Source organism: Lissotriton vulgaris, chromosome 3_1 (assembly GCF_964263255.1).
Source record: "Lissotriton vulgaris chromosome 3_1, aLisVul1.2, whole genome shotgun sequence".
In the NCBI taxonomy this organism is placed as follows: domain Eukaryota; kingdom Metazoa; phylum Chordata; class Amphibia; order Caudata; family Salamandridae; genus Lissotriton; species Lissotriton vulgaris.
In genome coordinates, this window is record NC_141689.1 from 1,973,103,631 (window position 1) to 1,973,127,634 (window position 24,004).

General features: G+C 41.8%; 1 protein-coding gene across 2 annotated transcripts in view; it reads left to right on the top strand.

Moving 5' to 3' along the window:
- The window catches only part of WDR17 (WD repeat domain 17), a 790,164-nt gene that overhangs the window by 552,925 nt on the left and 213,235 nt on the right, over nucleotides 1–24,004 (top strand). Inside the window, exon 23 of one of the 2 annotated variants that reach the window (XM_086962451.1) lies at nucleotides 19,956–19,976. The exons of the other annotated variant lie outside the window; for it this stretch is intronic. Coding sequence (XP_086818577.1) covers nucleotides 19,956–19,976 — 21 coding nt within the window. The remainder of the gene's footprint in view (nucleotides 1–19,955; nucleotides 19,977–24,004) is intronic. 2 annotated transcript variants of the gene reach the window in all.

Consider the following 24,004-nt stretch of genomic DNA (forward strand, 5'->3'; position numbering starts at 1 on the left):
AGGACGTCTTCTGGTCTTGCGCCTTCTTTTATCCGTCTTCAGGGCGGGCGAAAACCCGCCCCTGCCCGCCCCGGGGGCGTGGCTGGCTGCGTCGGTGTCTAGGCCAGCCCACTCTAGGGCGGGAAAAGGCGCGCCCCGGCTACGCCGCTTCGGGCATACCAGCCGAGACGCGCCTCCCGCCCAAAAATGGCTTCCCGGGGGGATCGAGGCACTCATCCATACGTTCGGGGGGACCGAGTGGTCGCCCCTTTCCAGTTGCCTTTGTCTGTTAAGTGAACTCCATCACTTCTATAGATTCCATGCATGTCAAAACGCAGGTTGTTGTTGTAGATAGAACCCATGGTTTGGTCACTTAGGAATGCATGAATAGTTTTATTAACATGTTTCCTGGTTTTGTCAGTCTATGGACAGAATTGATTTGACCACTTCCATTCCTGCCTTTGGCATATGTTGGAGTACACCAAGACAGTGTGAGTGAAAAGTGTCATAAATTGTACAAAGGTATCCTTCATGGAGATTTCCAGTCCTACCGCAGTCAGGGTACCTTGGTCATTGCCATCATAGTGCACAATCATGAGGTCTGGGGGTTGGGAATCCACAATGCTTTTAACCAAAGGCAGCAATTGATGCCACTTGAACCCTCTCTGACCAATCCAAGTAATGTCCACATTAGCCAAACCAAAGTCTCTGTCAATACTACTCTTTCTAGCAGCCTCTGTAGCCCAAAATACATAGCTGTGGCCCAAAGTCCACACTCTAACCATTTTGAAGTAAAGCAGCAGTAGCAGACAGGAGAAGGCTGGAGCTGCTTGAGGCAGTTTTCAAAATGAAATGCAATTAAAATGGAGGTGTCCTCCAAGTTTAAAAAAATAAATATTTAATTGCATGCTGTGAAAAAACAGGTGAATAAAATTAGGTAGTGTCTTCAAAGGATCAGTACAAAGATCTATTATTGGTTCTAGTAAAATTAAAAAAAATGTAATACAGGCCTAGATATGCATTTCATTCTGTACAGTAAACCTTCTAGAATGTTGTGCAAACTTGTGACCTATTGGTTCTAGTGGGTTGCCTTGGAAACTGTGCTAAGACTGTATTAGGGAAGGATGTTAAAGAGAGAGGTGCCTGTTCCTAGAGAAGGCTTGCTAATAAAGTGAAACATAGTTTTAAAGTCATAAAACTACCAAGCTAACTATGTTTTTGGACACTCATTTTTTTGCGAATTTGTTGCGATGATCAAAATTAAGTCACAAATATGCACATACACTCTACCATATTGGGCTTCTTTATAAAAGTGCATGCAAGGGTTACTACATACTACCCGTTCAGAAGTGGAGTTTCAAAACTGAAATATGAAAGGCACGTTTATATTTGCTACCTTACACAGTATCAGACAGTGCAAAGTTGAAAAGGTTGCTATTTATAGTTGCTTTATATGAGAGTGGTGTGCCATTCTCATGCCTAGGTTTCACATTTCCTGAGACTTTTGAATCTATCGGATAAGAGGAAAACAAAATATTTGATCAACAAACTCAATTTTCAGGTATGTGAGGTACATTTAATTTGGCAAAAAAGTTATTGAAAAAGTATATGTGTATTAAGCATGGGCGAATTTTGCGAATCTCGCGTTCGCGAATTTTGCGGATTTGCGAACTCGCAATCCGCAAAATCCGCGAATTCTCGCGAATTTGCGGATTTTTTTTTTTGTGTGTTTGCGCGGGTTTCTGCCAGTTCGCGAGGGTTTTGTACAATGTCGCAAATTGCGAACTTACCTGTCGGGTCGCAAGTTTCGCGAACTTGTTGTTTCTACGTGTCCAGCCTGTTTGGGACACTCTTCTTCATCACTGCCACTCTCTGTCACCACTGCCACTCTCTGACTACTCATGCCACCCTCTGGCCCACCCATGCCACCCTCTGTTTCATCACAGCACCCTCTGGTTGTCCAGTCAGTGTACATTATTGTGGCAACGCAAGCACACCTTCCCTGCCTCAAGTGACCTGAATTAATTTGGGGCTGATTAATGTGTCACAGAATATTTTTTTAGCTGGCACCTGCTTCCTTAGTGCTTCCTGATTAGTGATCTTTTGCACTTGCTAAGTGCTTTCATTTTTGCAAAATTAGTTACAACACCTGCCCTGTCCCAACTGACAATAATGAATTTGGGGCTGATTAATGGATTTGAACTTCCAGCCTGGCTCCTGCTTGTCTCCCTTAGCTGTAATTCAGGACCTTTGTGGCATATGTGTAACTATTCTGAGGTTCAGAGCAGGGTCACATAATAGTTGCAACTGGCAACTGAACTCTGGAGGGGCCCCTCAGGAAGCACTACAGGAAATGGCTACTAATGATGAGCCTGAACTTTTGAACCTGGTAAGTAGTTTCAGTTTTGCTAAGATCGTATTTCTGCAATTTTGCACTTATTCGCGGGGCGCGAAGTTGTACTGGGAAGCCGCGAACTCACGCGAACAGTGCGAACAGTGCGGGCAAAATCCGCTGCTCGCGGATTTGCGGATTTTGCGGGAGATTCGCGAATCTCGCGGATTGCGAATTTACCGAAAATCCGCAAAATCCGCGAGCGAAACAGATTTTCCGCCCATGCTTAATGTGTATGTGAGAATGTTAAAAGACAATATGAAATATGTAGCACATATTGCAACTACATGAGATGATCTATGAGTGGTAGTGTGAGCGGTTTTATATATTTATTAAAAGGTAAGATGCTTTATGAGTGTGTTAACCAAGGTGGGACGTATTGATCTCTTTAACTCCCCTGAGGGCATCCAAAAGGAGGATGTCAAAACGATAAAGACATCACTGATAAATCTTTTTACAGTAGAGCGGGAGGAAATAGAATTAAAAAAAACAATGGTGAGAAGAAATGTTGCGCTTAAAACCATCCCAGGTCCAGAACCGTACCTGGTATTTGTTAATAAACCATTTCACCGCTTTCTTTTAATTAGATTTCGTTTGAATTTAATACATTTTCTGTTGGGCACATATTACAGATGGGATACACCTGATAACAATAAGCCATGCGACTGTGATCATTTTTCATCTCAGGATACATTACATTTTATTATGTTTTGTGATCACTACGCTAAAATCAGAAGAAAATATCTTGTTCCCATCCTTAGAGAGGCTGGCTTTTTACAGGTTAGGCCAGCGCTCCTATTTCTGCAACTTTTGCACAATGCACAAATCACTTTCCATGTTGCTAACTTTTTAGTAGCAGGAGTACGTATCAACAAAATGCGCAGTAAAGGTAACAATCGATTAATTATAAACAAAATACCTTAAGTGTATCTATAACAGATATCATGATGTTTTAAAATGTTTTAATAGTCTTTTTTAAACAATTGGATTGTATATATTGTTTATGCACATGTTACTCTAAAAATATTTTCTTTGACGATATGATTTATGATTCATCATGTAAATATAATGTGTAGATATTTTGATATTGTCTTTTTATACTTTGTGTATTTTATGAACTGTATCCTGTGTCTTTTTATGATTTTCAAAAATCGAATAAAAGTGATTGACTGACTGACTGACTGACTGAGTGTGTGAATATGTAACAAACTGTGGGTGGTGCAGACTAGGTGTGTGAGAAGTTGGTTCGCAATGTGTTGCCCTGGAACTTCATATTGTGCATGTGTTCTTTTATTGCTTGCGCTAATTGCTAGAAAAAAAACTGCACACTAAGAGTTAAACTTATACTTAACAAAGTATTCGAAGATGTGGAAAGTTTTACATGTCAATACATGATGTGCTGCTCACAAAGAATGTTTTTTTAATTCTGAGACTTGTATACCTGTTTCTTCTATTATAAATGCGGCATTACAAGACTCAGAATTGAAAGAAAAAGCATGCACTGTATGTGTAGAAGATGCATGAACCTCTAAAACTTTACAGCTATGTATTAGATACCCTTTAGGGTACATGTTGGTACAATATAGGGTAGACATGTATGTGCTTAGCTGGTAAGACATGCTCTTAAAACTAATGCTGAGTCACATGTGTAGTATGAGAGTCGTAGGCATAGTTAACCATGCAGTGTTTAAACGTGGGTCAGGTCTACCTCTTCTGACCATGTCTGTAAACTCTCCCTGACAGCTTCACTTGGCATGTAAAAGCTGTTTTCAAGCCTCAAACCCATGTTTTAGTACACATAACTCACCTATGAGATATGCTGCAAGCATGATATAAAGCACAGTGCTTTATGTTTAAAAGAGGAGAGATGTCCTTTTGAGTTTTAGTAAGTTACTCATGAACTTGCAGACCTGCTAGTGGTGGGCTCCTACGTTCACTCCGATATGTAGGCAAGTACTGGCACAAACTTGTCATCCATTCAGACAAAAAGTCCTTTGAACATGGGTGTGGCACATTCGTGCACTGCCTGTGTACCTTCACTGCCCACTTGAAGTGGCCTGTGAAATGCCTTTGTCAAGTTTTGCCTTGTCCTTAAAAGATAAGAGATGTCCTTTTAAGTTCAATAACGTACTAGTATACTTGAAGGCCCCTATGCCAAGTACTACGTAGAGTATGCCTCCCTTAAAGCAACTGACATACATGTTCACAAAAGCATAGACCCTCTCTCTCACTCAGTTCACACAGTTGTAGAAGGACTTATACATTCAGACGCATACTCATAAACAACTTCTGTATGCAGTAGTGTCATGGCACTTCTATAGCTGGACTCCTGCACTCACTCAGATATATATGCAAGTTGTGACAAAACCTCATCATACATCCAGAGAAATAGACCTTTAAACATATGATTCAGACCTAATAGTGCAGACCTTGTTTGTGCACTTTAACTACCAACTTCACCCGGCATGTAATAGCTGTTTCTCAAGTCTAAAACCAATGTTTTAGTACACATAACTCACCTCTAACATACGCTCTAGGTATTCCATAAACCACTGTAATTAAAAAATAAGAGATGTCCTTTTGAGTTCAATAAGTTACTCATGCACTTGCATGCTCCTATGCCAAGTAATACAGAGTATACAAAAACTGACATACATGTTCACAAAAGAATATACACTCTCCCACCCAGTCAGATAGCTAGAGAAAGATTTATACATTCAGTTACCTACTCAGAAACTACTTATGTATCCAGAAGTATCAAAGGCATTACGGACACACCTGCATACCCCTCTATTCTGTAACACTGGCTCTGAGGTACTTGTTCAGCCACTTACATACATATTTAGAGAGCCATGGAGGAACTACAACACACAGTCACATACCGGCACATTTACTTAAACATCTCATGGCACTACTACAGGTGGACTCCTACACTCACTCAGATATCTAGGCAAGTAGTGACACAACCTCGTCATCCAGCCAGGAAAATGGTCATTTAAACATGGGTCTGGCCTAAAAGTGCAGACCCTGTCTGTGCACTCTCACTGCTTAAGTATAGCATGAAAGGGGGCCTTATTAATATGATGAAGCCCCTATCGTCACAAAATGCCCTTGAACATGAAGTTCCAGAAAGGTGTTAAGATAACATCTATTTAAAGTCTGAAACGGAATGAATATACTCCAATTACAACAGCCTTAAGTTAAAACCAAAAGAGGCCTTCAAAACAAACACATTGACCCTATTTTGTTACTCAAAGCAACCTTCGATGTTCTATTTGAGGAAAAGAACTACTGTGTGGGATTTTGTCAACATGGGTCATCAGCAGTTTACACATAATTTGGCATACCAGGGGTACGTTTTCAAAAGAATCTCTTAAAATTGAAGAGTGTTTCACATTTATTTATGATATTGTACCAGATATAATAATATAAGAACATTTTTAACATACATTTGTTTAGATTACTGCCATAAGTCCAGAAAAAGCAACTGATGAATGAATTGTAGTGAGTGCAATGCAGAGTAGCTCCTATTTGTAGTGATCCACTTTGAACCTTTTTTTTTTTTAAACAATCCATTGATTGTTTTTTCCCCACTCTTTGAGGATGATGCTTCATACAAACCATCGTTTATGGTGAAATGATATTTTTACTACATTGTCATACAGTATAAGCAATATGTATTGTTATGTTTCTGTCATTTTGAAGATAAAATATTAACATATCTTTATGTACTTTTTCTTTTTCAATAGCGGCTGCAGTTCATTGTTGTTAGATGTCTCAAAACACATCTTCTACTACATACATATTACTTAGAGATATTAATGGAGAGTGTTTTTAAACATAAAGTGCTCTTGCTTTAGGTTCCCATTAGTTTATTTTGCCTATTTTGTAATTATATTTTTTAGTGTATTACTCCCTGGCCTCAGTCTCCCACAATCTTCAGGACTACAGATCAGGCATTTGGCATTCACTCTATCATCACCAGATGCCAGTGCCGACGAGACGAAACATAGGCTGAACAGCAAGCAGCAAGTGGTAGCGGCGGCGGGTCTTGCCACTGTTGGAACTGCAGCGGGCGAAGGGGGCATGGCAAGCCCAGCGAGTTCAGCTGCGGTCAGAGGGTAGCAGCTGAGAGTGTGCCGCAGACGGACGCGGAGGCCGCCCGGTTAGATCCGTGTGCAGCCTGCGCCCGCTCTGCAGGCCCCACTCCTGTTGGCCCTTAAGATCCTGCCTCCACTTGCTGATAAGGAGCCTGCCGGCTTTGCTACTGTCACCGGTTTGCCACCATCGATCTGCCCCTGCCCTGCCAGACACAACCTGCAATCTTCAAGGCCCCATGGTAAATTTCGGGGCAGGGTTTACATCTGGGGGGAAGGGAGGGGTCCACCAACCGCACATTGCACACATTGCGTACAGTACCCCCGGTGGCTATTGTGGCACTGTGGCCCCCCTCGGTCACAAAGGTAGCGCGCAGAGGGAGGACATAGTGGGAGAGGGGGCACTCTCCACCTGCAACTACGGGGGAAGACACCCTGCTCCAGGGTGAGCAACTAAGTCCCCAAAATATCCCGGTTTAAGTCATACAGCGGGATAGCGAGAGCAACCAAAGCAAATAGATCCGTGGAATTAGAATAACAAACAAATAAACAAAGTTGCCCAGCTCAACTACCCCAAATGACATCAAATAACTTCCAGGAAAGTGCGGAAAACAGAGCAAATAGGAGAGAAGCAACCATAGATAAAGAACGCAAACTTCTGGCACATATCTGCAAATTGGTCTATAAACTACCTTATAAATTGGGGGGTAGGGCCGCACAAAGTAATCAAAAACAAGCTTGTGCGTTACAGGGTAGGAAAATGACAAAGAGGAGGCCAGGCATTAAAATGAGTAAAATAAGCAATACGAGTACCATGATAATGCCAACCATGGAGATCCAAGCCCGGCTAGAATTCACCCCCATAGCACACTCAAATTCAAATTGTATGACAATCTGCAAATACTTCATGCCTATGCCATCCGGACTGAGAACACTGGGGAAAGAGGAGTCTTGGGGCAATGCATCAAAGCAGGCAAAACAACAAGCAAACAACAGCCCGAGCCAGGAACTAAATCTAAATCTACATCACCATGAGAAACCGGTTAATGGGAATTTGATCCGCCCCTTGAACAACGGAGCAGATTACTGTTCATCTCAGGAAATGCAGCAAGATGCAATAGGGCACGGAAATCCGGAAGTCTTAAAAATATCATCAGCACTGGACTCGCCAAAAGAGGACACACAAAACATGCAAGGGAAAAACATGGCAAGGCAGGAGGCAGAGGCTCTCAACACGAATTTTCCCTGTCACTGAGCCTGTCAACAATTAAACTCTTCTCTTTTAATCAAAGATCACTTTTGCTGGGACTAGGACTGGGAGATAATAGCCCCCTGGAGGAACAGAACTATCAACATTAAACCGCTGAGACAAAGTGCACAACTCAAAGTTGGTGCTACAATCAAAATTCCTTGCTATCTTCAATAAACTCTACAATAACGACCGCAATCAATGCCCTCACTTGGCAAACACAAAAACTCAAAATTCAATTGGATACCATGCAGGCAATTGCAATTGCTATGACCAATATAGAAGCTAAAATCGACAACCTAGAGGGAAATCTGGAATTTCTGAAGTTGCAGCCAACTGTTAGGTGCTCATGTCTCCCAATTGTTGAGAAGCTCTGTTCTCTCCCAGAAGTTCTAACATCGATAGTCATAGAACTAAAGCAAAGACAACTAATGACCACAGATTATCTAAACCAATGTATAGCAGAAAGAGCTCTAAGATAGGCAAGAAATAATGGAAGTAATGCCACAGCTGTAGCAGAAATCTCCTCCATTCTGTCACAGCGAACAGCAATGAGGAGCTCTAACCACACCTTACAGAATTCATGTTCAGAAGCCAAGTCCCCTATGTATATCAAAGCTCAAGCTAGCAAACATACTTTGGGGCCAGATACTCCTCCAACATCTTCGCAGCTGGCATTAGCGATGAGCCAAAATTTAAATTAACGTAATGAGATACCAACGGGCAAAATTCCGCTCAGAAAGACTGACTCAGCAGATAATCTCGAAGAGGCCATGGAACCTTGCAAATCGCTATGTAGGAGAGCAAAAAAATGCTTGAAGAAGAAAACAAAAAACATCAAACACCGGCACTGTGCAAAGGAACTACAGCTGCGCCTGGCGCAGTAGACGGATATCAGGGTCAAGAAATGTATCCAAAGGAGGTTTAAGTACAAAACTGCCCAGAGTCTCAGAAACTCTAACCAGTTTTTCAAAATGCTAGGCTTGGTGTCAGGCCAGGGAATGACCAGTTAAAGTACAGCACCAATACCACAACTAACTATAATTTCAAGCTGTGGGGACGACCAGGTCAATGAAGAGAGGAAGTAGCTCCTACAGGGGATCGAATTTCCACTACCAACAGACAGCAGAGGGAGCTACCATATAGTACCACGTCAAAAAGACAAGAGCAAGATACACTGCCACTCACTACGGACAGTGAAAGGACTCTTCTCCCCTTAATAGATAGCGCTGGGACATGGAGGAACAAGGTTGCCCGTAAAGACAACAAAGCAAAAACAACAAATGTCCACTGCACAGAAACATACTCATCCACCGCAAGGCAAAGGGTTCACGTGCAAAGGGAATTGGAGAACAACATCACAATCCATACACCTGAATATACATCCCAGGTAAGTTCTGATACTCTAAACAGGGCTAACATTCTACAAATCTTCCAACACTTCCCAGAGTTATCATCCACTAACACTGAAGATCTAATTCAAGTACACTTCAAGGTTCTGAGCTGCAACACAATAAGAGAGTCAAAAATATGAACATGGAAAAACAACACAATAGTCAAAAAGATCATGAAAGAGGAAAGATATTCATACATTCCAGGATGCGGACTTCTTAACAGAAAGACACAGATGCAGATAAAGTCCATTTTAAGAGGGACAAACCCAGTTTCTTGTCGAACATCGGTTCTCAATTTAAGAATACACCTTTTGCCTAACTCTAACGCAACAGGGCATACAATCTCAGAAAGAGGAAAACTCATTCAACACAGATTCCCCCAGGAAGGAGTCGCAATGATTCGATCAGGTCAAAAATCAAACTGCTCCTAGCACAAAGAGAAACAATTGGCCTGTGAGCAGAACGAATAAGATCATAAAAGTAATTTCATGGAATGTGTATGGACTAAAAACCACGGTACAGAACAGAGTTGCATTTTAATTTTTACAGACTGGGGACCTAATGTGCCATCAGGGGGCTTATCTATATATGTGAGAATAGGCAGCAATATAACATCAGCAAAATGATCACATTGATTAACCATGTGAACTCATTGTACTGCAGATCTTCTGATAATATCCTGCCACACCACCAACTACCCTTTACAAGCATTAGCACATTTAATGCCAGTCACACAATCGCTGAAGAAACAACTGAAACTTTTGATGTGTTTAATCGTGTGGCATTAATACTAAAGAACATCAGAAGGGATGGGCTCTGGGATCCAACGGCCTACCTGGATATCTTTTCAAAGAAGACTGTGAATTTTGGGGAACTATACTCACCCTGCTATACCAGTTCTGCATGGCTAACTCACCGATCCCCGAAGCCGGGAAAGGTTCCCTGTTACAACCAATTCACAAAAAAGGTGATACCATAGAACCAACCAACTATAGCCTGATAGCCCTTCTTGATATTGAGGCAAAGGGATACACAAGCCTCCTCTTGCAAGATCTGCAAAACTGGGCCAATGACAATGAAATCCTATCAGTTTATCAATTTTGGCTTTAGGGCAGGAGCAGCAACACTGGATAACACCTAGGCCCTCGCATATCTGGTAGAACAGTCTACCCAGAAAAAACAGCACCCTTTTTTTGCATGCTTTGTAGACTATTCTGCAGCATTCGACTGTGCTAACAGGAGTCTGCTTTGGCAGAAATTGCAAAACTGGGGGATCCCGACAATGCTGCTGAAAGCCATCATTGTCCCCTACACCGGAACCTGGGTACATGTGAAATTATCCATGAACACAGCAGCAAAGAAAATCTACATGGACCGAGGCTGAAACAAGGCTGTGTACTGGCGCCCCTGCTTTTTCATTTATACACTGCAGACCTTGGCAAAACAATATCAAAAGCCAGCTTCTAAATTTGGGTCGACTAGACTGTTCCTATTGCATTATGCAGACGACATAGTGCTAATGGACAATAATAAGACGAGTATGCAAAGAACACTGGATGCTTAAGCATCTATAACAACAAAAATGAGTTAACAGCAAATGTAGGCAAAATAAAGGTAGTCATTTTTGGGAAGCATGCTAATAAACTCAAACAACAATGGAGAATGGGCAATTTGAAAATAGCAACAACAACCAAATACAAATATCTGGGGGATCTGGATCATGACCAATGGAAAGCCCACAGCACACACTGCATCCATAAAATCACAAGCTAAGGCAGTGACGTACCCCCTATGCAAGTTGAACTCCAAGCTGTGCAGCCCGACAACTGAGTTCATCGAAAGGTCTAAAGAGCCAAGTTACTTCCTCCAATCACATCTGGCCGACTAGTATTTCTTACGGTATTAATGAACACCATGGGGTGTGCCAACTGCCTAGCATTCAGACAGATCTTTCAGACACCCACTAATGCCCAGAATGCCTTGGTATGGCTGGAATTCAGGTTAAACAAACAATCGTACGAACATTGGGCATCGATTGTTCGGTTCTATCGAGGGGCCTCCACAGCACCACCAAATACAATGAAAGTAATTTTAAAGGATATTTTCATGAAAGGTAAACATTCCGGGGCCAATGGCCTTCTTACGGCCTGCACTAAACTTCACCTTTACCTGTCCGGAATTTTAAAATCCATTTTAAAGAGACAAGTTACACTATAATTTAAGGAAGACGACATGAAGGTAATTGAGTCCTGCAGTAGTAACATCTGGCTCTTAGCTAGTTCCTTCCGGGATAAACTGAGACAGCCATACCCTGAGGCAGCCTTGAATAAAACAATTTTAAAGCAGATTTTGTCAGTCAGACTCATGGTACTACCAAGACAAGATATAAATACTTATTGGAAAACATTAGAGGCGGTCACCACCTGCAGACTGTGTCACCAGTACGAGGAATCTATGGCTCACTTGGTTTGCATCTGCCACCGATTGAATCATGCACGTCGCACTTTACTAAAACCTCTCTTTTTAAAATACGGCAATCATACCTGCACAGATGCAATGAAACGCCCAATTGGCGTTTGAAGAACCTGTAGGGTGAAAAACATAATAAACATCACAGTCGGACGTCCAGGAACAAGAAAAAAAAAATTCCTGTTATGTGAGGGTAAAAATTGAACCGAAAAAAAGGTTCAAGGACCCTGTGGAATAAAACATTAAAAAAGACACACAGTAGACAAGGACATACACTCAGTGGAAACACGCCAAGACATCTTTCCCAACATTGAAATCAACTTGACCCGACACATCGTCGGAGCCGCGTTGAGGGGAAGGCAGTCTACTAGACTGTGCAATAACCTTGAGTTGGGTTGTTTAAAAACAAGGGCCACCGATTTCTCCCAGTACAACTGTATGACCCTAAAACCTACCTTTAACATCCTATAGGTTGCTATATTGAGCAGTGAGGAAGGAACCCCCAATACCACGCTTAGGCTCATGAGGTCAGACAACCTTGATCCATAAGTAAGCCACTATTATCTAATCCTTTTCCTTCCTCCACAGTCAATGTTGGGAAAGATGTCTTGGCGTGTTTCCACTGAGTGTATGTCTTTGTCTACTGTGTGTCTTTTTTAATGTTTTATTCCACAGGGTCCTTGAACCTTATTTTCGGTTCAATTTTTACCCTCACATAACTGGAAAAAAAATGTCCTGTTCCTGGACGTCCGACTGTGATGTTTATTATGTTTTTCACCCTGCAGATTCTTCAAACGCCAATTGGGCACAACAGAGCTTATCTGCATTTCTATACCTATAGGTACATTTCACCTAGTGTTTTTTGGTAAAATACACTTTTACATTCCATATCCATGTGAGTAAGGTGAGGATAATCGTGCATATCCTCGTCCTGAAGAAGGAGTCGCTGGACTCCGAAACATGTTGACGCATTTTATAGAGGTTGATATACCCTAATACGTATATTTGTCAACCTCACCTTGCACCTTTTTAACAATACCAGCCGAGGACATAATAAATATTTTTTCCTACGAGCCAGGTATTTTTTAACCTTCACTCTTTTCACCTCACCACTCACACTCCCTTTCACACACACAAACACATAGTTCACTATCAGTGCTCCTACGTATCCGTGAGTCGCAGCACGCCGCATCCCGTAGAGGGGTGCGAAGGCCCCGGTGATGAAGCATGACACCAAGGGACCTGTTGGTGTATGAGGGGTATTTAAACAACACTGTGTGCTCCCCATCACTTTAGGGATCACTACCACCTTCTGAGTGGATTCTATTTTGTTTAAACGTACAGTCTTGAAGTCTCCAGTTGGATTGTAAAAAAATCGCAGGCAGTTCATTGCCTTTTCGATGCAGGCCATCATCACCAAAGTCTTACTGTTGTTCCTCCTGCTCCTCTGCTGGTCACTGCCTCTGGTTGTCATTTCAGATGATGAAAAATTACCAAAAAAATCCCTAACCAGTTCTTTACTAGAAGCACAGGACAGCTACATATAATGATCCAAAAATGAATAGAAGATTCAAGAAGAGAGAAATGGGTGGGCATTTCCTTTGAAAAATTTATGAAAACTATCTCCTCCAATCATATCTCTTTGTTTCCAGGTTGCATAATCTTTGCAACTACCAACGTCATCGCAAATACGGACATTGCTGTGAAGACAAGTGTCCTGTCCAATCGTAGCAGGACAACTGACTTAAAACTAGGGCGGGAGACTCACTTGTGTAAAAACTTCGGCAGCATTGATAGAGTTTGGATAAAACGAAACGCGTCTGCATAAATGCTGAAAATAAATGGATTTGTTTGCAATTTCCCCTGGAGTCTCGTTGGTGTTCCTCTCCTTGTTAACTCACGGGGATTGGCACAGATAATATATATATATATATATATATATATATATATATATATATATATATATATATATATATATATATATATATATATATATATACATATATATTTAAAGCTCCGCAACTCTGCTACCGGGGACCGGCAGCAGAAAGCAACAAGACGGCACTCGCAGCAGGTATAAACCAAGTCCGGTTTATTAGCGCAATATATATATATATATATATTCATTGAAAAAACTATAGGTTTCAGGCACGTTATAGTTGGAAGTTAGCATTTAAAAAACCTTGGAAATACACTGAAAAAACCTTAGGTTTCAGTGACGTTATAGTTAGTTGGACATTTTTCTCGTACAAAACCATAGAAATTCAGCCGTTATAGTTAGTAGGCCTAACTATAACTCGTGCCCCCGCAATGCACTGCTGATGATGTCACATATTACATCACTCTTGGCATGCTCAATTACATCCCTGATGACATCACTGATGACATCATTCAGTGAATGTGTGTTTCTGTAAAGTATAAAAATATGTGTTATATATATATGCCAAAGTGTATTGAAGTGGGTGTATGAGTGTCTGAATAGATGATTTAGTAGGTGTGTGACTGACTATAAGTGAGTGATTAAATGTGTTTTACTGAATGCATGGATTAGTGACTAAACTGTGTGAATGTCTTTATTAGTCTGTTAATTGGTGTGTAAGCGGCTGAATGGCTTGGTGAGTAGCTACATGACTGTCTATATGGGTTATTTATTGGTTGTCTGAGTAACTGTATGGGTGCCTGAGTGTCTTTGTGGGTGGGTGGGTGTGTGTGTGACTCTGTGCATAGATATGTGAGTGGTTGTTTCACTGGGTGTATGGGTTCAAAAGTGCATATGGAAACAGCTGTATGGATGGGTGAGTGTGTGTATGGGTGTGTTGGTGAGTGAATAGATGTCCCAGTGGTGCATGAGTGAATAACTACATATGTTTAAAGCAGTATATGTGAGTGTTGTAGTATATAAATTACTATATATGAGAGTGAGTGATTGCAAGAGTATGGAGGCATGTGTGTTTATACGAGTGATTGTTTAAGAGAGTATGTGTTAGTATAGGTATAAATAAGTGTTGTGGTGTGTGTATAACTGTGTAAGCAAGGACATGGGTGTGTGATAGTTTCTTTGCATGACTAACCAGGTGTATGAGTAACTCTGGGTGAGTGGCAGTGTGTGTCTATGTGGTTTTATTAGGGTATGAGGAAGTCCATCAGATGATCACATGGATGATCAGTGATGTCACTGAGCATGTCATGAGTGATGTAATATTTGACGTCATCAGCAGTGCATTGCGGGAGCTCGAGTTATAGTTAGGTCTACTAACTATAACGGCCGAATTTCTATGGTTTTGTACGAGTGAAATCTCCAGCTAACTATAACATCCCTAAAACCTATGGTTTTTTCAGTGATTTCCTAAGGTTTTTTAAATGCTAAATTCTAACTATAACGTCCCTGAAACCTATGATTTTTTCAGTGAATTTCAAACGTTTTTTAAATGTTTATTTCTAACTATAATGTCCCTGAAACCTATGTTTTTTCTGTGAGTTTCTAAGGTTTTTAAATGCTAATTTCTAACTATGCCTACAAAGGTAGGACATTTGAAGAAAGAGGAAGAAAAGTGCAAAAAGAAGCAAGACAAACGCAGAAAGAGGCAACAGAAGTCCAGAAAGACGAAGAAAAGTGCAGGAAAAAGAAGAGATGTTCAGAAAGAACCAACAGAGGAGCAGAAAGTCCTCCTGTGCCCCAACTGGTGTTAACTGACTCTGACTAACCAGGCCTAGAGCCAGTGCAATGCTAAAGACACTTAGAATCCAGTGAAAACACCTACATACACTAGGGAACATCATGCGTTGGGGAACCCCTGTGATTAGCATGACCTCCTCTGTATTTCACATGAGTTAATGCCTGGGTCATAGCATGAATACATGAGTAGTGACTGGATGATTAGAGTGCTACTAGGAGAGTGCATGGTGATTTTATATGTGCTTGGGTTTTGGCGCAATGATTGGATAAGCACATAGGATTGGCTGGGTGATTGGACAACTGCATAGGTAGTACCAGGGAGATTACTGGACTGCATAGGTAGTCCTCAAGGTAGTGCAGAAGTGCATGTGTTAGTGTCTGGGTCATTGTATGAGTACATGGGTACTACGTGGATATTTAGAGTACTGCAAGAAGAGTGTGTGGGGAATTTATAAGTGCTTGGGTATTGGAAGAGTGTTTGGATTAGTACATGGTAGTGGCTGGGTGACTGGAGGAGTGCACAGGTAGTGACAGTGTGATTGTAGACTGCATGGGTACTACCTGGGGAATTGAAGGAGCAAATGAGAAGTGTGTAAGTGGTTACAGGACTGTATGGATAGGGCATATGGGATTGTAACAGTGTGATCAGTTAGTGCCTGAATCATTTCATAAGTACATAGCTACTGACTGAAAGATTGGAATACTGCAAGGAGAGTGCCTGAGTGAATTTATAAGTGCTTGGGTATTGGCAGAGTGTTTGGATTAGTACATAGTAGCGGCTGAGTGACTGCAGGAGTGCACGGGGAGGGACAGAGTGATTGCGGGACTGCATGGGTACTACCAGGGGAATTGAAGGAGCGAGTGAGAAGTGTGTAGGTGGTTAGAGGAATGCATGGGTAGTACACAGGGATTGTAGCAGTGCACGTGTTAGTGTCTGGATCATTGCATGACTACATGGGTAGTGACTGGATGATTAGAGTACTGTGAGGAGAGTGCATGGTGAATTTATAAGTGCTTGAGTTTTGACGCAGTGATTGGATAAGGACATACGACTGGCTGGGTGAGTGGAAGACTGCATAGGTAGTACCAGGGAGATTACTGGACTGCATAGGTAGTCCTCAATGGATTGCATTGTGTTATGACTGGGTCATTGCATGAGTACATGGGTAGTGACTGGATGATTAGAGTGCTGAAATGACACTGCATGGTGATTTTGTAACTGCTTGGATTTTGGCAGAGTGATTGGATTAGTACACACTGCTGGCTGGGTGATTGGCGGAGTGCATGGGTAGTGACAGAGGGATTTCTGGAGTGCATGGATACTACCTGGGTAATTGCAGTAGTGAATCAGTACTGTGTGGGTGGATAGAGGTCTGCATGGGTATTGCACAGGGGATTGTAGCAGTGAATGTGTTAGTACCTGGGTCATTGCATAAGTGCATGGGTACTGACTGGATGATTAGAGTACTGCAAGGAGAGTGCATGGGAAATGTATAAGTTCTTGGGTTTTGGTGGAGTGATTAGATAAGTACATGGTGCTGGCTGGGTGATTGAAGGAGTGCATGGGTACTGACAGGGCAATGGCTGGACTGCATGGGTAGTGCTCAGTGTATTGTAGCTGTGCATGAGTTAGTGCATGGGTCAATGCATGAGTGCATGGGTACTGACTGGATGATTAGAGTACTGCAAGGAGAGTGCATGTTGCATTTATAAGTGCTTGGGGTTTAGCGGAGGGAATGGATAAGTACACACATGTCACATCAGTCCCGCCCCCTCCCTTCACCACTGTGCAAACACGCACCTCCTGGCAGGTTTTAAGTTAGGGGATTAATTCCCCTTGAATCCTGAGGGTCCCTGGGGGCCAAATAGCCCACCAGGTACCTCCAGTAGGCGCCACAGAGCTGCGAAAATGTAGAAATGCAGAAAATGCAGAAATGGTGGTGTGCTGCCTAACCACTGGTGGCTCTCAAACACAGTGCAACTGCAAGGGCTAATATATCGCCCAAAAATTCAAACTCCAATAATAGAATGAAAGCCAACACTCGAAATCAGGGTAATCAAACCTGCTTATTTTGTCAGGTTGCCCCGGGCGCAGGGACACAGAGACACGTTTCGGCAGTACAGGTGTCTTTCTCAATCCGTAACCCACCATCTTGAAGCTCCATTTGTACTTTAGAAACAAAAAACATAGAGAATATACAAAACTATTTAGCAGCAGTTTCTATAAAATACGTATGACCACGTACATTTAAAAATAAATGCAAAACATGTCTTTCACTTCTAAGAAATTTTTTACCTAAAACTCCTAAATGTGTCTTTTCTATGTAGTGTCCAGTCAGTACAACTGAGAGCTATTCCTGGGGTTAATACAAGCTACTTATATAGCAATGTTCTGATGTACAACAAAATAGTATACTCAAAACCTGGACTGGAGTATGATTCAAGCCCTCTGCTAGATATTAAGTCGAGCACTCAAAATAAACTCCTTAAAAGCAGCAAAGCCACTTTGCGTATGTCCATAGACTGAGAATTAATTATTTGTTACATCAAGGGAATAAATTCACCTATTTATCCCAAATAAAGTAGTGATCATGATTCTAAAGAGGCAAAGCCATAGGATCCATGTTGTAGCTCACTAACGTGAACTAATAAGACCGAAACCAGTATGGGGTTGCAAGTGTCCCCTTCTGGGGGGTGGCCTCATCTTGCAGTTAGGATTGACTGTTCCCATAAAGAGCAGGGTCAGTACTGATTCTTTGTCTAGTGGCGGAGTGAGTGAGAAATTATGAGTTGAAATGCTATTCGAGGGATTTCCAGTGGTTAGATGCCCAGAAGTGGGCCCCTTGTTCACAGTGCACTGTGCCATACCATCCAATCTATACCTCACTAATGATGCCTAATAAGGCCGAAATCAGTTGGGGTGCTAATTTTCCATTCTGGATTTGCCTCAACTGGCAGTTCGGGATAGACTTTTCCTAATAGGAGCAGGATCAGTTCCGATTTGCATAATTTGGGCCTTTACCTAGAGTTGCACAGTGGGTCTAAAACAATAGGCTGGAATACTACTAGATTAGACTTTTTGCAAACATTCCTCCCATCACCTTTTGTGGGATGGATGTTAAAATCTTGGTGACCAAGGTTGTGCTCAGACGTGGGTCCCTTTGCTTACTATGCCATAGGGTTGAAGCTATACCTTGACTGATGACATCTTAGAAAGCCAAAATCAGTCTGGCGTTACTTATGTTCCCTTCTGGAGGGGGTCTCATCTGGCAGTTTCTGATGGATTGTTCCCTTGAAGAGCAGGTTCAGTTCTGATTTGTGTAAGGCAGGTCTTTGTCTAGAGTGGCGCAGTGGACAAGCATTCCTCCATCACCTTTTGTGTGATTGAAACGTTCATGAAAACTACAACGGCATAACATAAATGAATCATAACGATTGCCTGAGTAAGTTACAACAGGGTCTGTGATCAGGCATTCAGAATTACAAACTACGTGGATTTTAAACATTTGTTGACTTTTGCAGTTCCATTCAAAAATTCATGGTCTGATTGAAGACATATTAATACATCAGTTTCATTAATGCATCCTGATTTGTTGCTATTCTGTAAAATCAAACTACAGCGTTCCTGCAAATAAATAAATAATGTGGGTTGTTTGGATAAGAAATGTACATATGAATTTTGGGTAAGAAAGTAACTACAAAATTCGGTAAAATACAAGAAAAAGCACTTTGAAAAATCCCATTGTTACAGCTATTATCCTCGAAAAGCTACCCAAGGCCAGAAAATGTATTGAGTACATTTTCTGTATTTGGGCAGATATTTCCTGACTTTGCTGAGTTTTTTTTTAATCTAAAATGGCTTTTAAATCATCTATAGTCATCTAATAAATCCAGTACAACATGCCTACTGAATGTATCATTTCCGTAATTTTCTCTCTCTGATAGTTCTAAAAGTTTAACGCATTGAAAAATAAATACTTTTCTTTGTTCATGATTAGGCTGCACAAAGGTAAATCCTCCTCAGGCTCACTCTCAGGGCTACCATTGTGAAAAGTAAAATGCATTCTTTCTCTCCTTTTATATTCATTTCTTTCTTTCTTTCTTTCTTTCTTTCTTTCTTTCTTTCTTTCTTTCTTTCTTTCTTTCTTTCTTTCTTTCTTTCATTATTTAAAGAGTTTTATATAGCGCTGGCTAGACCCGAAGGTATCAGAGCGCTTTACATAAGGTTCCACATAGTTGCAAACTTACATCAGTTACATATTACCAATGATACCAGTAAAACAATGTGGATACATCTACTTACCACCTGCTTCCACTTGGTGGTAAATTGCTAAAAAGCGAAAATATAATTCATGTTTGTGAAGAAGTGTATTAATGTCTTTGATTAATTGATTGTAACATTAATCGATTCCACCTCATGTCCTGGCAAAATATATACAAAATCTGTTAAATACTGGGTATTGAATTTGGAACATCTCAAATTACACAAAAGCTGTTCTTATAATAGGCCATGCTTGGTACATTGGCTTTTAGGGTTTTCCTGACAAGAATGTGGCTCAGCCTCGAAATATATATATATATATTTTTTATATTGAGAAACTTGAGTTAAAAATTTGTTTTCAAATCTTCAGAAACAAGGGAGAATAAGAACTCACTGACTTATCTTTGACATTCATTATTGCTTTTATTTTTCTTTTAGCTTTCCTTCCCTGGGATACAGGTATTTTGATATTTTAACAGACCATTTTAGAAAATCTTGCAGCAAGAATATGCTTTTGACTAACAATCAACTAACATTAAATGATAAAACACAAAGCTACAATTAGTGCATCATTTTAGGTGTAAGTGGGCACCAAACTGTTTCATTTATAATGTTTTTTGCCGTTTTCTTTTTGTTTTCAGTACAAATGTGATATGGAGTGTCCCTTTTGAGTAAAGTTCAGACCCATCCAATTAGCATCTCCTAGTCTGTTTGGGTTTTACGTTTTATTTCCTGTGTTTTGTCATATTCAATTAATGAGTACAGAGCTAAAGACTAAGCCAGATAAAAACAACCTTGATAACTTTTCCAGTTTTGTAAAGCCTGGTGTTCCTAGACCAAATAGACTCAGCTTCCTATCATAGTTATTTTACCCATCTGGGATAGCACTACAAACAATCAAATTACTTTGTTAAGGTTTAAACACAAAAATAACCTTTGGTATCTGTTATTTTGGGACTAATTGCCTGCACAATTTGCTAGATTGCGCCCCTTCATTAGGGCAAACTGTATCGCCCATATCACTCTGTACAGATTCATGAAGCAAGTGGGCACTATCATCTCAGATAGTCATCAGTCACATACACAGGCAAACTCTCTGAAACAGGTCTTTCTGATAGAGACTCCAACTGCAGATTCCTCACCTAGTGAAATTTCCCAGGCATTAAACTGGATCCACCAGATTTCCATAGCAACTTCCTTGCACCCGGTAGGTGGGTGCCCAGTCTGCCCATGCTGGATTTGACATCATTGTCACTATATCCATGCGCTAACAACAGCTCCTTTATTTCTGTGCCTTCCAAAGTGTATCCGAAGCACACTCCCTCAAGTCTTCAGACTTGACAAAATTCCAGTGTACTAGGATTATGTCACATCCTAACACCACAGGGTTTAAGTCAAGTGGGGCTTGCCACAAATAGATGTTAGTGACATACTCCCACAAGGTCTGTCTCAGAAGCCTGGGCTCTAAACACTTCCCAGCCTCATGTGATCAGTGTGCCAAGATGAATGCTAAGGCCATTTGCGGCTGCTAAGCTTAGCTTCACTTCGCAGGGCAGCAATGCTAGTTGAAGAAGGCCAAGTCCTGGTCGAAATTGAGAGCGTGGACCCACTCTCACTCCTCGGGCCGATCTTGTGACAGATCATCGTCCAAGTCGAGATCTTCAGGTAACTGAAACAAAAGCAAAAAAATACAAAAAGTCCAAACACAGCTACCCATCATTTGGAGTCACATGACGCCCCTGGTACCGTGAGGTTGCAAGCTTGGTCTCCCACTCCAGAACTGATTCTGACTTCTAGCCTATCTGACCAACTTTTCGGGCGATGCTGCCTCAGATTTTCAAATTCAAATAGTCTTTGGAGCACATTTTAATACCGCACCGGATCCCTATTGCACACCGGCAGGCCCCAAGGTTCTGAGGTTTCTCCAGTTGTTTACTGCTTGTGGGTCTGGCCCCATGCTGACTGTGTAACTCTGCCCCGTTCTGAGGATGCCCAACTTCAGGCTCAATACTGATCCCTTCTGTGGTGCCACCTCCTATGCCGCAGCACTCAGTGTGAACATTGGCATCAACGCCACGAATGCCAGAGAGGGAGCCAATAGTCTTCCCGGAATCTGAGGCAAACCCTGAGCAGCCTCCATCGACGTCTCACTGACCTCACATTTATGCTCATTCCGACCTAGAATCACATCCACCATAACATCAAATAATTTGGAGAGAATGATGATGCCAGTCAAATGTACGATGAAGAAAACTTTTTTTGGATGGACACGAGTCAAGTGTTTATGACGTATCCCCTGACACTGGCTTCCACTCTCCTCTTCCCAATATGCCACTGATGAGTCTGCCTCATTTGCCAGTAGGAAGGAGAGCAGCTGAGGTGTTAGACTTTACCTTGGCCACCTCTGAAGTCGAAACTAATGCATTAACAGAAGTGTGTCACCCGGGACAGACTAAATCAGAAGTCTCCATTACCATTAAATGATGCCCTTATGAACACACTGAGCAAAACCAAGATCTTGCCCTTTAGTCAATAGGCAAATTCATTGGCAACACAGGCCAGCCTCCTTCAACACCCATGACCAGAATGCTTGGTGGTAGAGACCTCCACCAGTCATCTGAATGTGTTTAGACTACCCCACCAGCTCATGATGGAGGCATTTGCCAAACAGATGTTCCCCTCTGCCAGCCTTGCCCTTAGGTTCGTCATTACAAGATGCCTCCTGGGGAAGTGCATCCTTGCATTATGAGACATAGTGCAGACAACTTGGCCACAGTTACAGATGATGTATGGCCAAATCTCCAACACATCATCCAGGATGGCCAAGACGCCACTAGTCTCGCCATCCGATCGGGCTTGAAAACTACTGATTGCCTGGGTAGAGCAGTCGGGACTAGCATGATGCCTAGTCACCAAGCTTAGATTGAATCCACCAGATTCTTGAGTGACATTTAGTAGTCTCTTATGGACATGCCCTCAATGGGACCTGTCTCTTCAAAGACAAGTCAGACTCAGCCCTTGAACGTTTTAAGGATTCCAAAGCCACTGTACACTCTCTTTTGGTTTGCTCCACCTATGCAGTAGTTTCTGTAACCGTTTTGCTCCTTTAGAGGCTTCGGGAGGCAATGCCTACAGAGGCAATGACAGAATGTGTCTCAAAACCAACAACAGGACTTCCAATATTTACAAGTTAAAGGCAGTGGAGCAGGCTTCCAGCGTCCAGGCCCTCGGAGGCAGTGAACAATTCAATATAAGAAACAATCTGCCCCAAATGATATAGATATGGGCTCAGATAGAGTCCCAGAATTGAGTTTATCAGTAATAAGCTCACTTAGACCAGAAAATAAATATAACTTCCTAAACAGATTAGTTGATAAAAAACATTCCATATTTATTCAAATGTTTACATATATAGAAGATGACAAAGAATAATTACATTAGCATAATACACAGTCAACTGATTACGTCCATATCCCACACATCCCTTCAATCAATCGTATCCAATCCAATTCACACCTACTCACACATTCCTCATGCATCCAATATACATCACACTTCAAATGCCAGTTGTTAATATATCAGGTCCCGCAGGGTCTCCAGATGAGATCGAGAATAGATGACAAAATGCCGGGACAGACTTGAGGCGCCAACGCGTGTTTCAGTGTTCGGCCAGATCTAGGGCCACACCTTCATCAGGGCATACAATAGAAGGGAAGGGGACAATGGCAACAATCTCAGAATTTCAAGAGGCACAGAGATTAGTTCAGACAGATCATATGGTTCCTGAAAGTCGTAGTTTGGCGTCCAAGACGCTGGTCTTAAACGTCGAGGACAGCTACAATTGGTTAGTGCGTCCGGAAAAATAATCGAATAAGGATACAAGTATCCAAGAGGGCGGGTACTCGAGGCGTGGATGATGTCTCCGTGCGTGTCGGAACACGTGATCAATGGTCCGGGCAGGTTTCATATACATTTGAGGTTCAAGTCCTTGAGGATTAGGTTCCCGGTGCATCAGGCAAACAGGCTGTTTTAACCAGAATCGGGTTCAGCATTCGTTCAGAGCTCAAGGCCAAGGAGTTCTCTTCACGAAAGGATTAAACGATACGAATGCAGCCGGAAGTTTGCAAACCAGAAAACGCCGGGGGAACACTCTCAAAGGACTCGGTTTCATTTAAAGTGACCTACCCAAACCACAAGCCCCTCCTGCTGCTGCGAAACCACTTTATGTCACCATCATATGTCAGCAGCACACAATTACCCAGTGTGTAGTTGCATCACCTTGCACCTACCCTCTGATCAATGAATGCTTCAACTTGTGGAACACAGTTACTCTCTAACCTTCCTGTCACATCCCCTGAATAAGCCACCCACACCACAAAACCTTCCGGAGGTCCACATATCCATACTTAAAGGTAAAGTCCAGACTCTCTTGGCCATGAGAGCTATAGAGAGGGTGGTGGCATCAGAGATCGGGACTGGCTGTTATT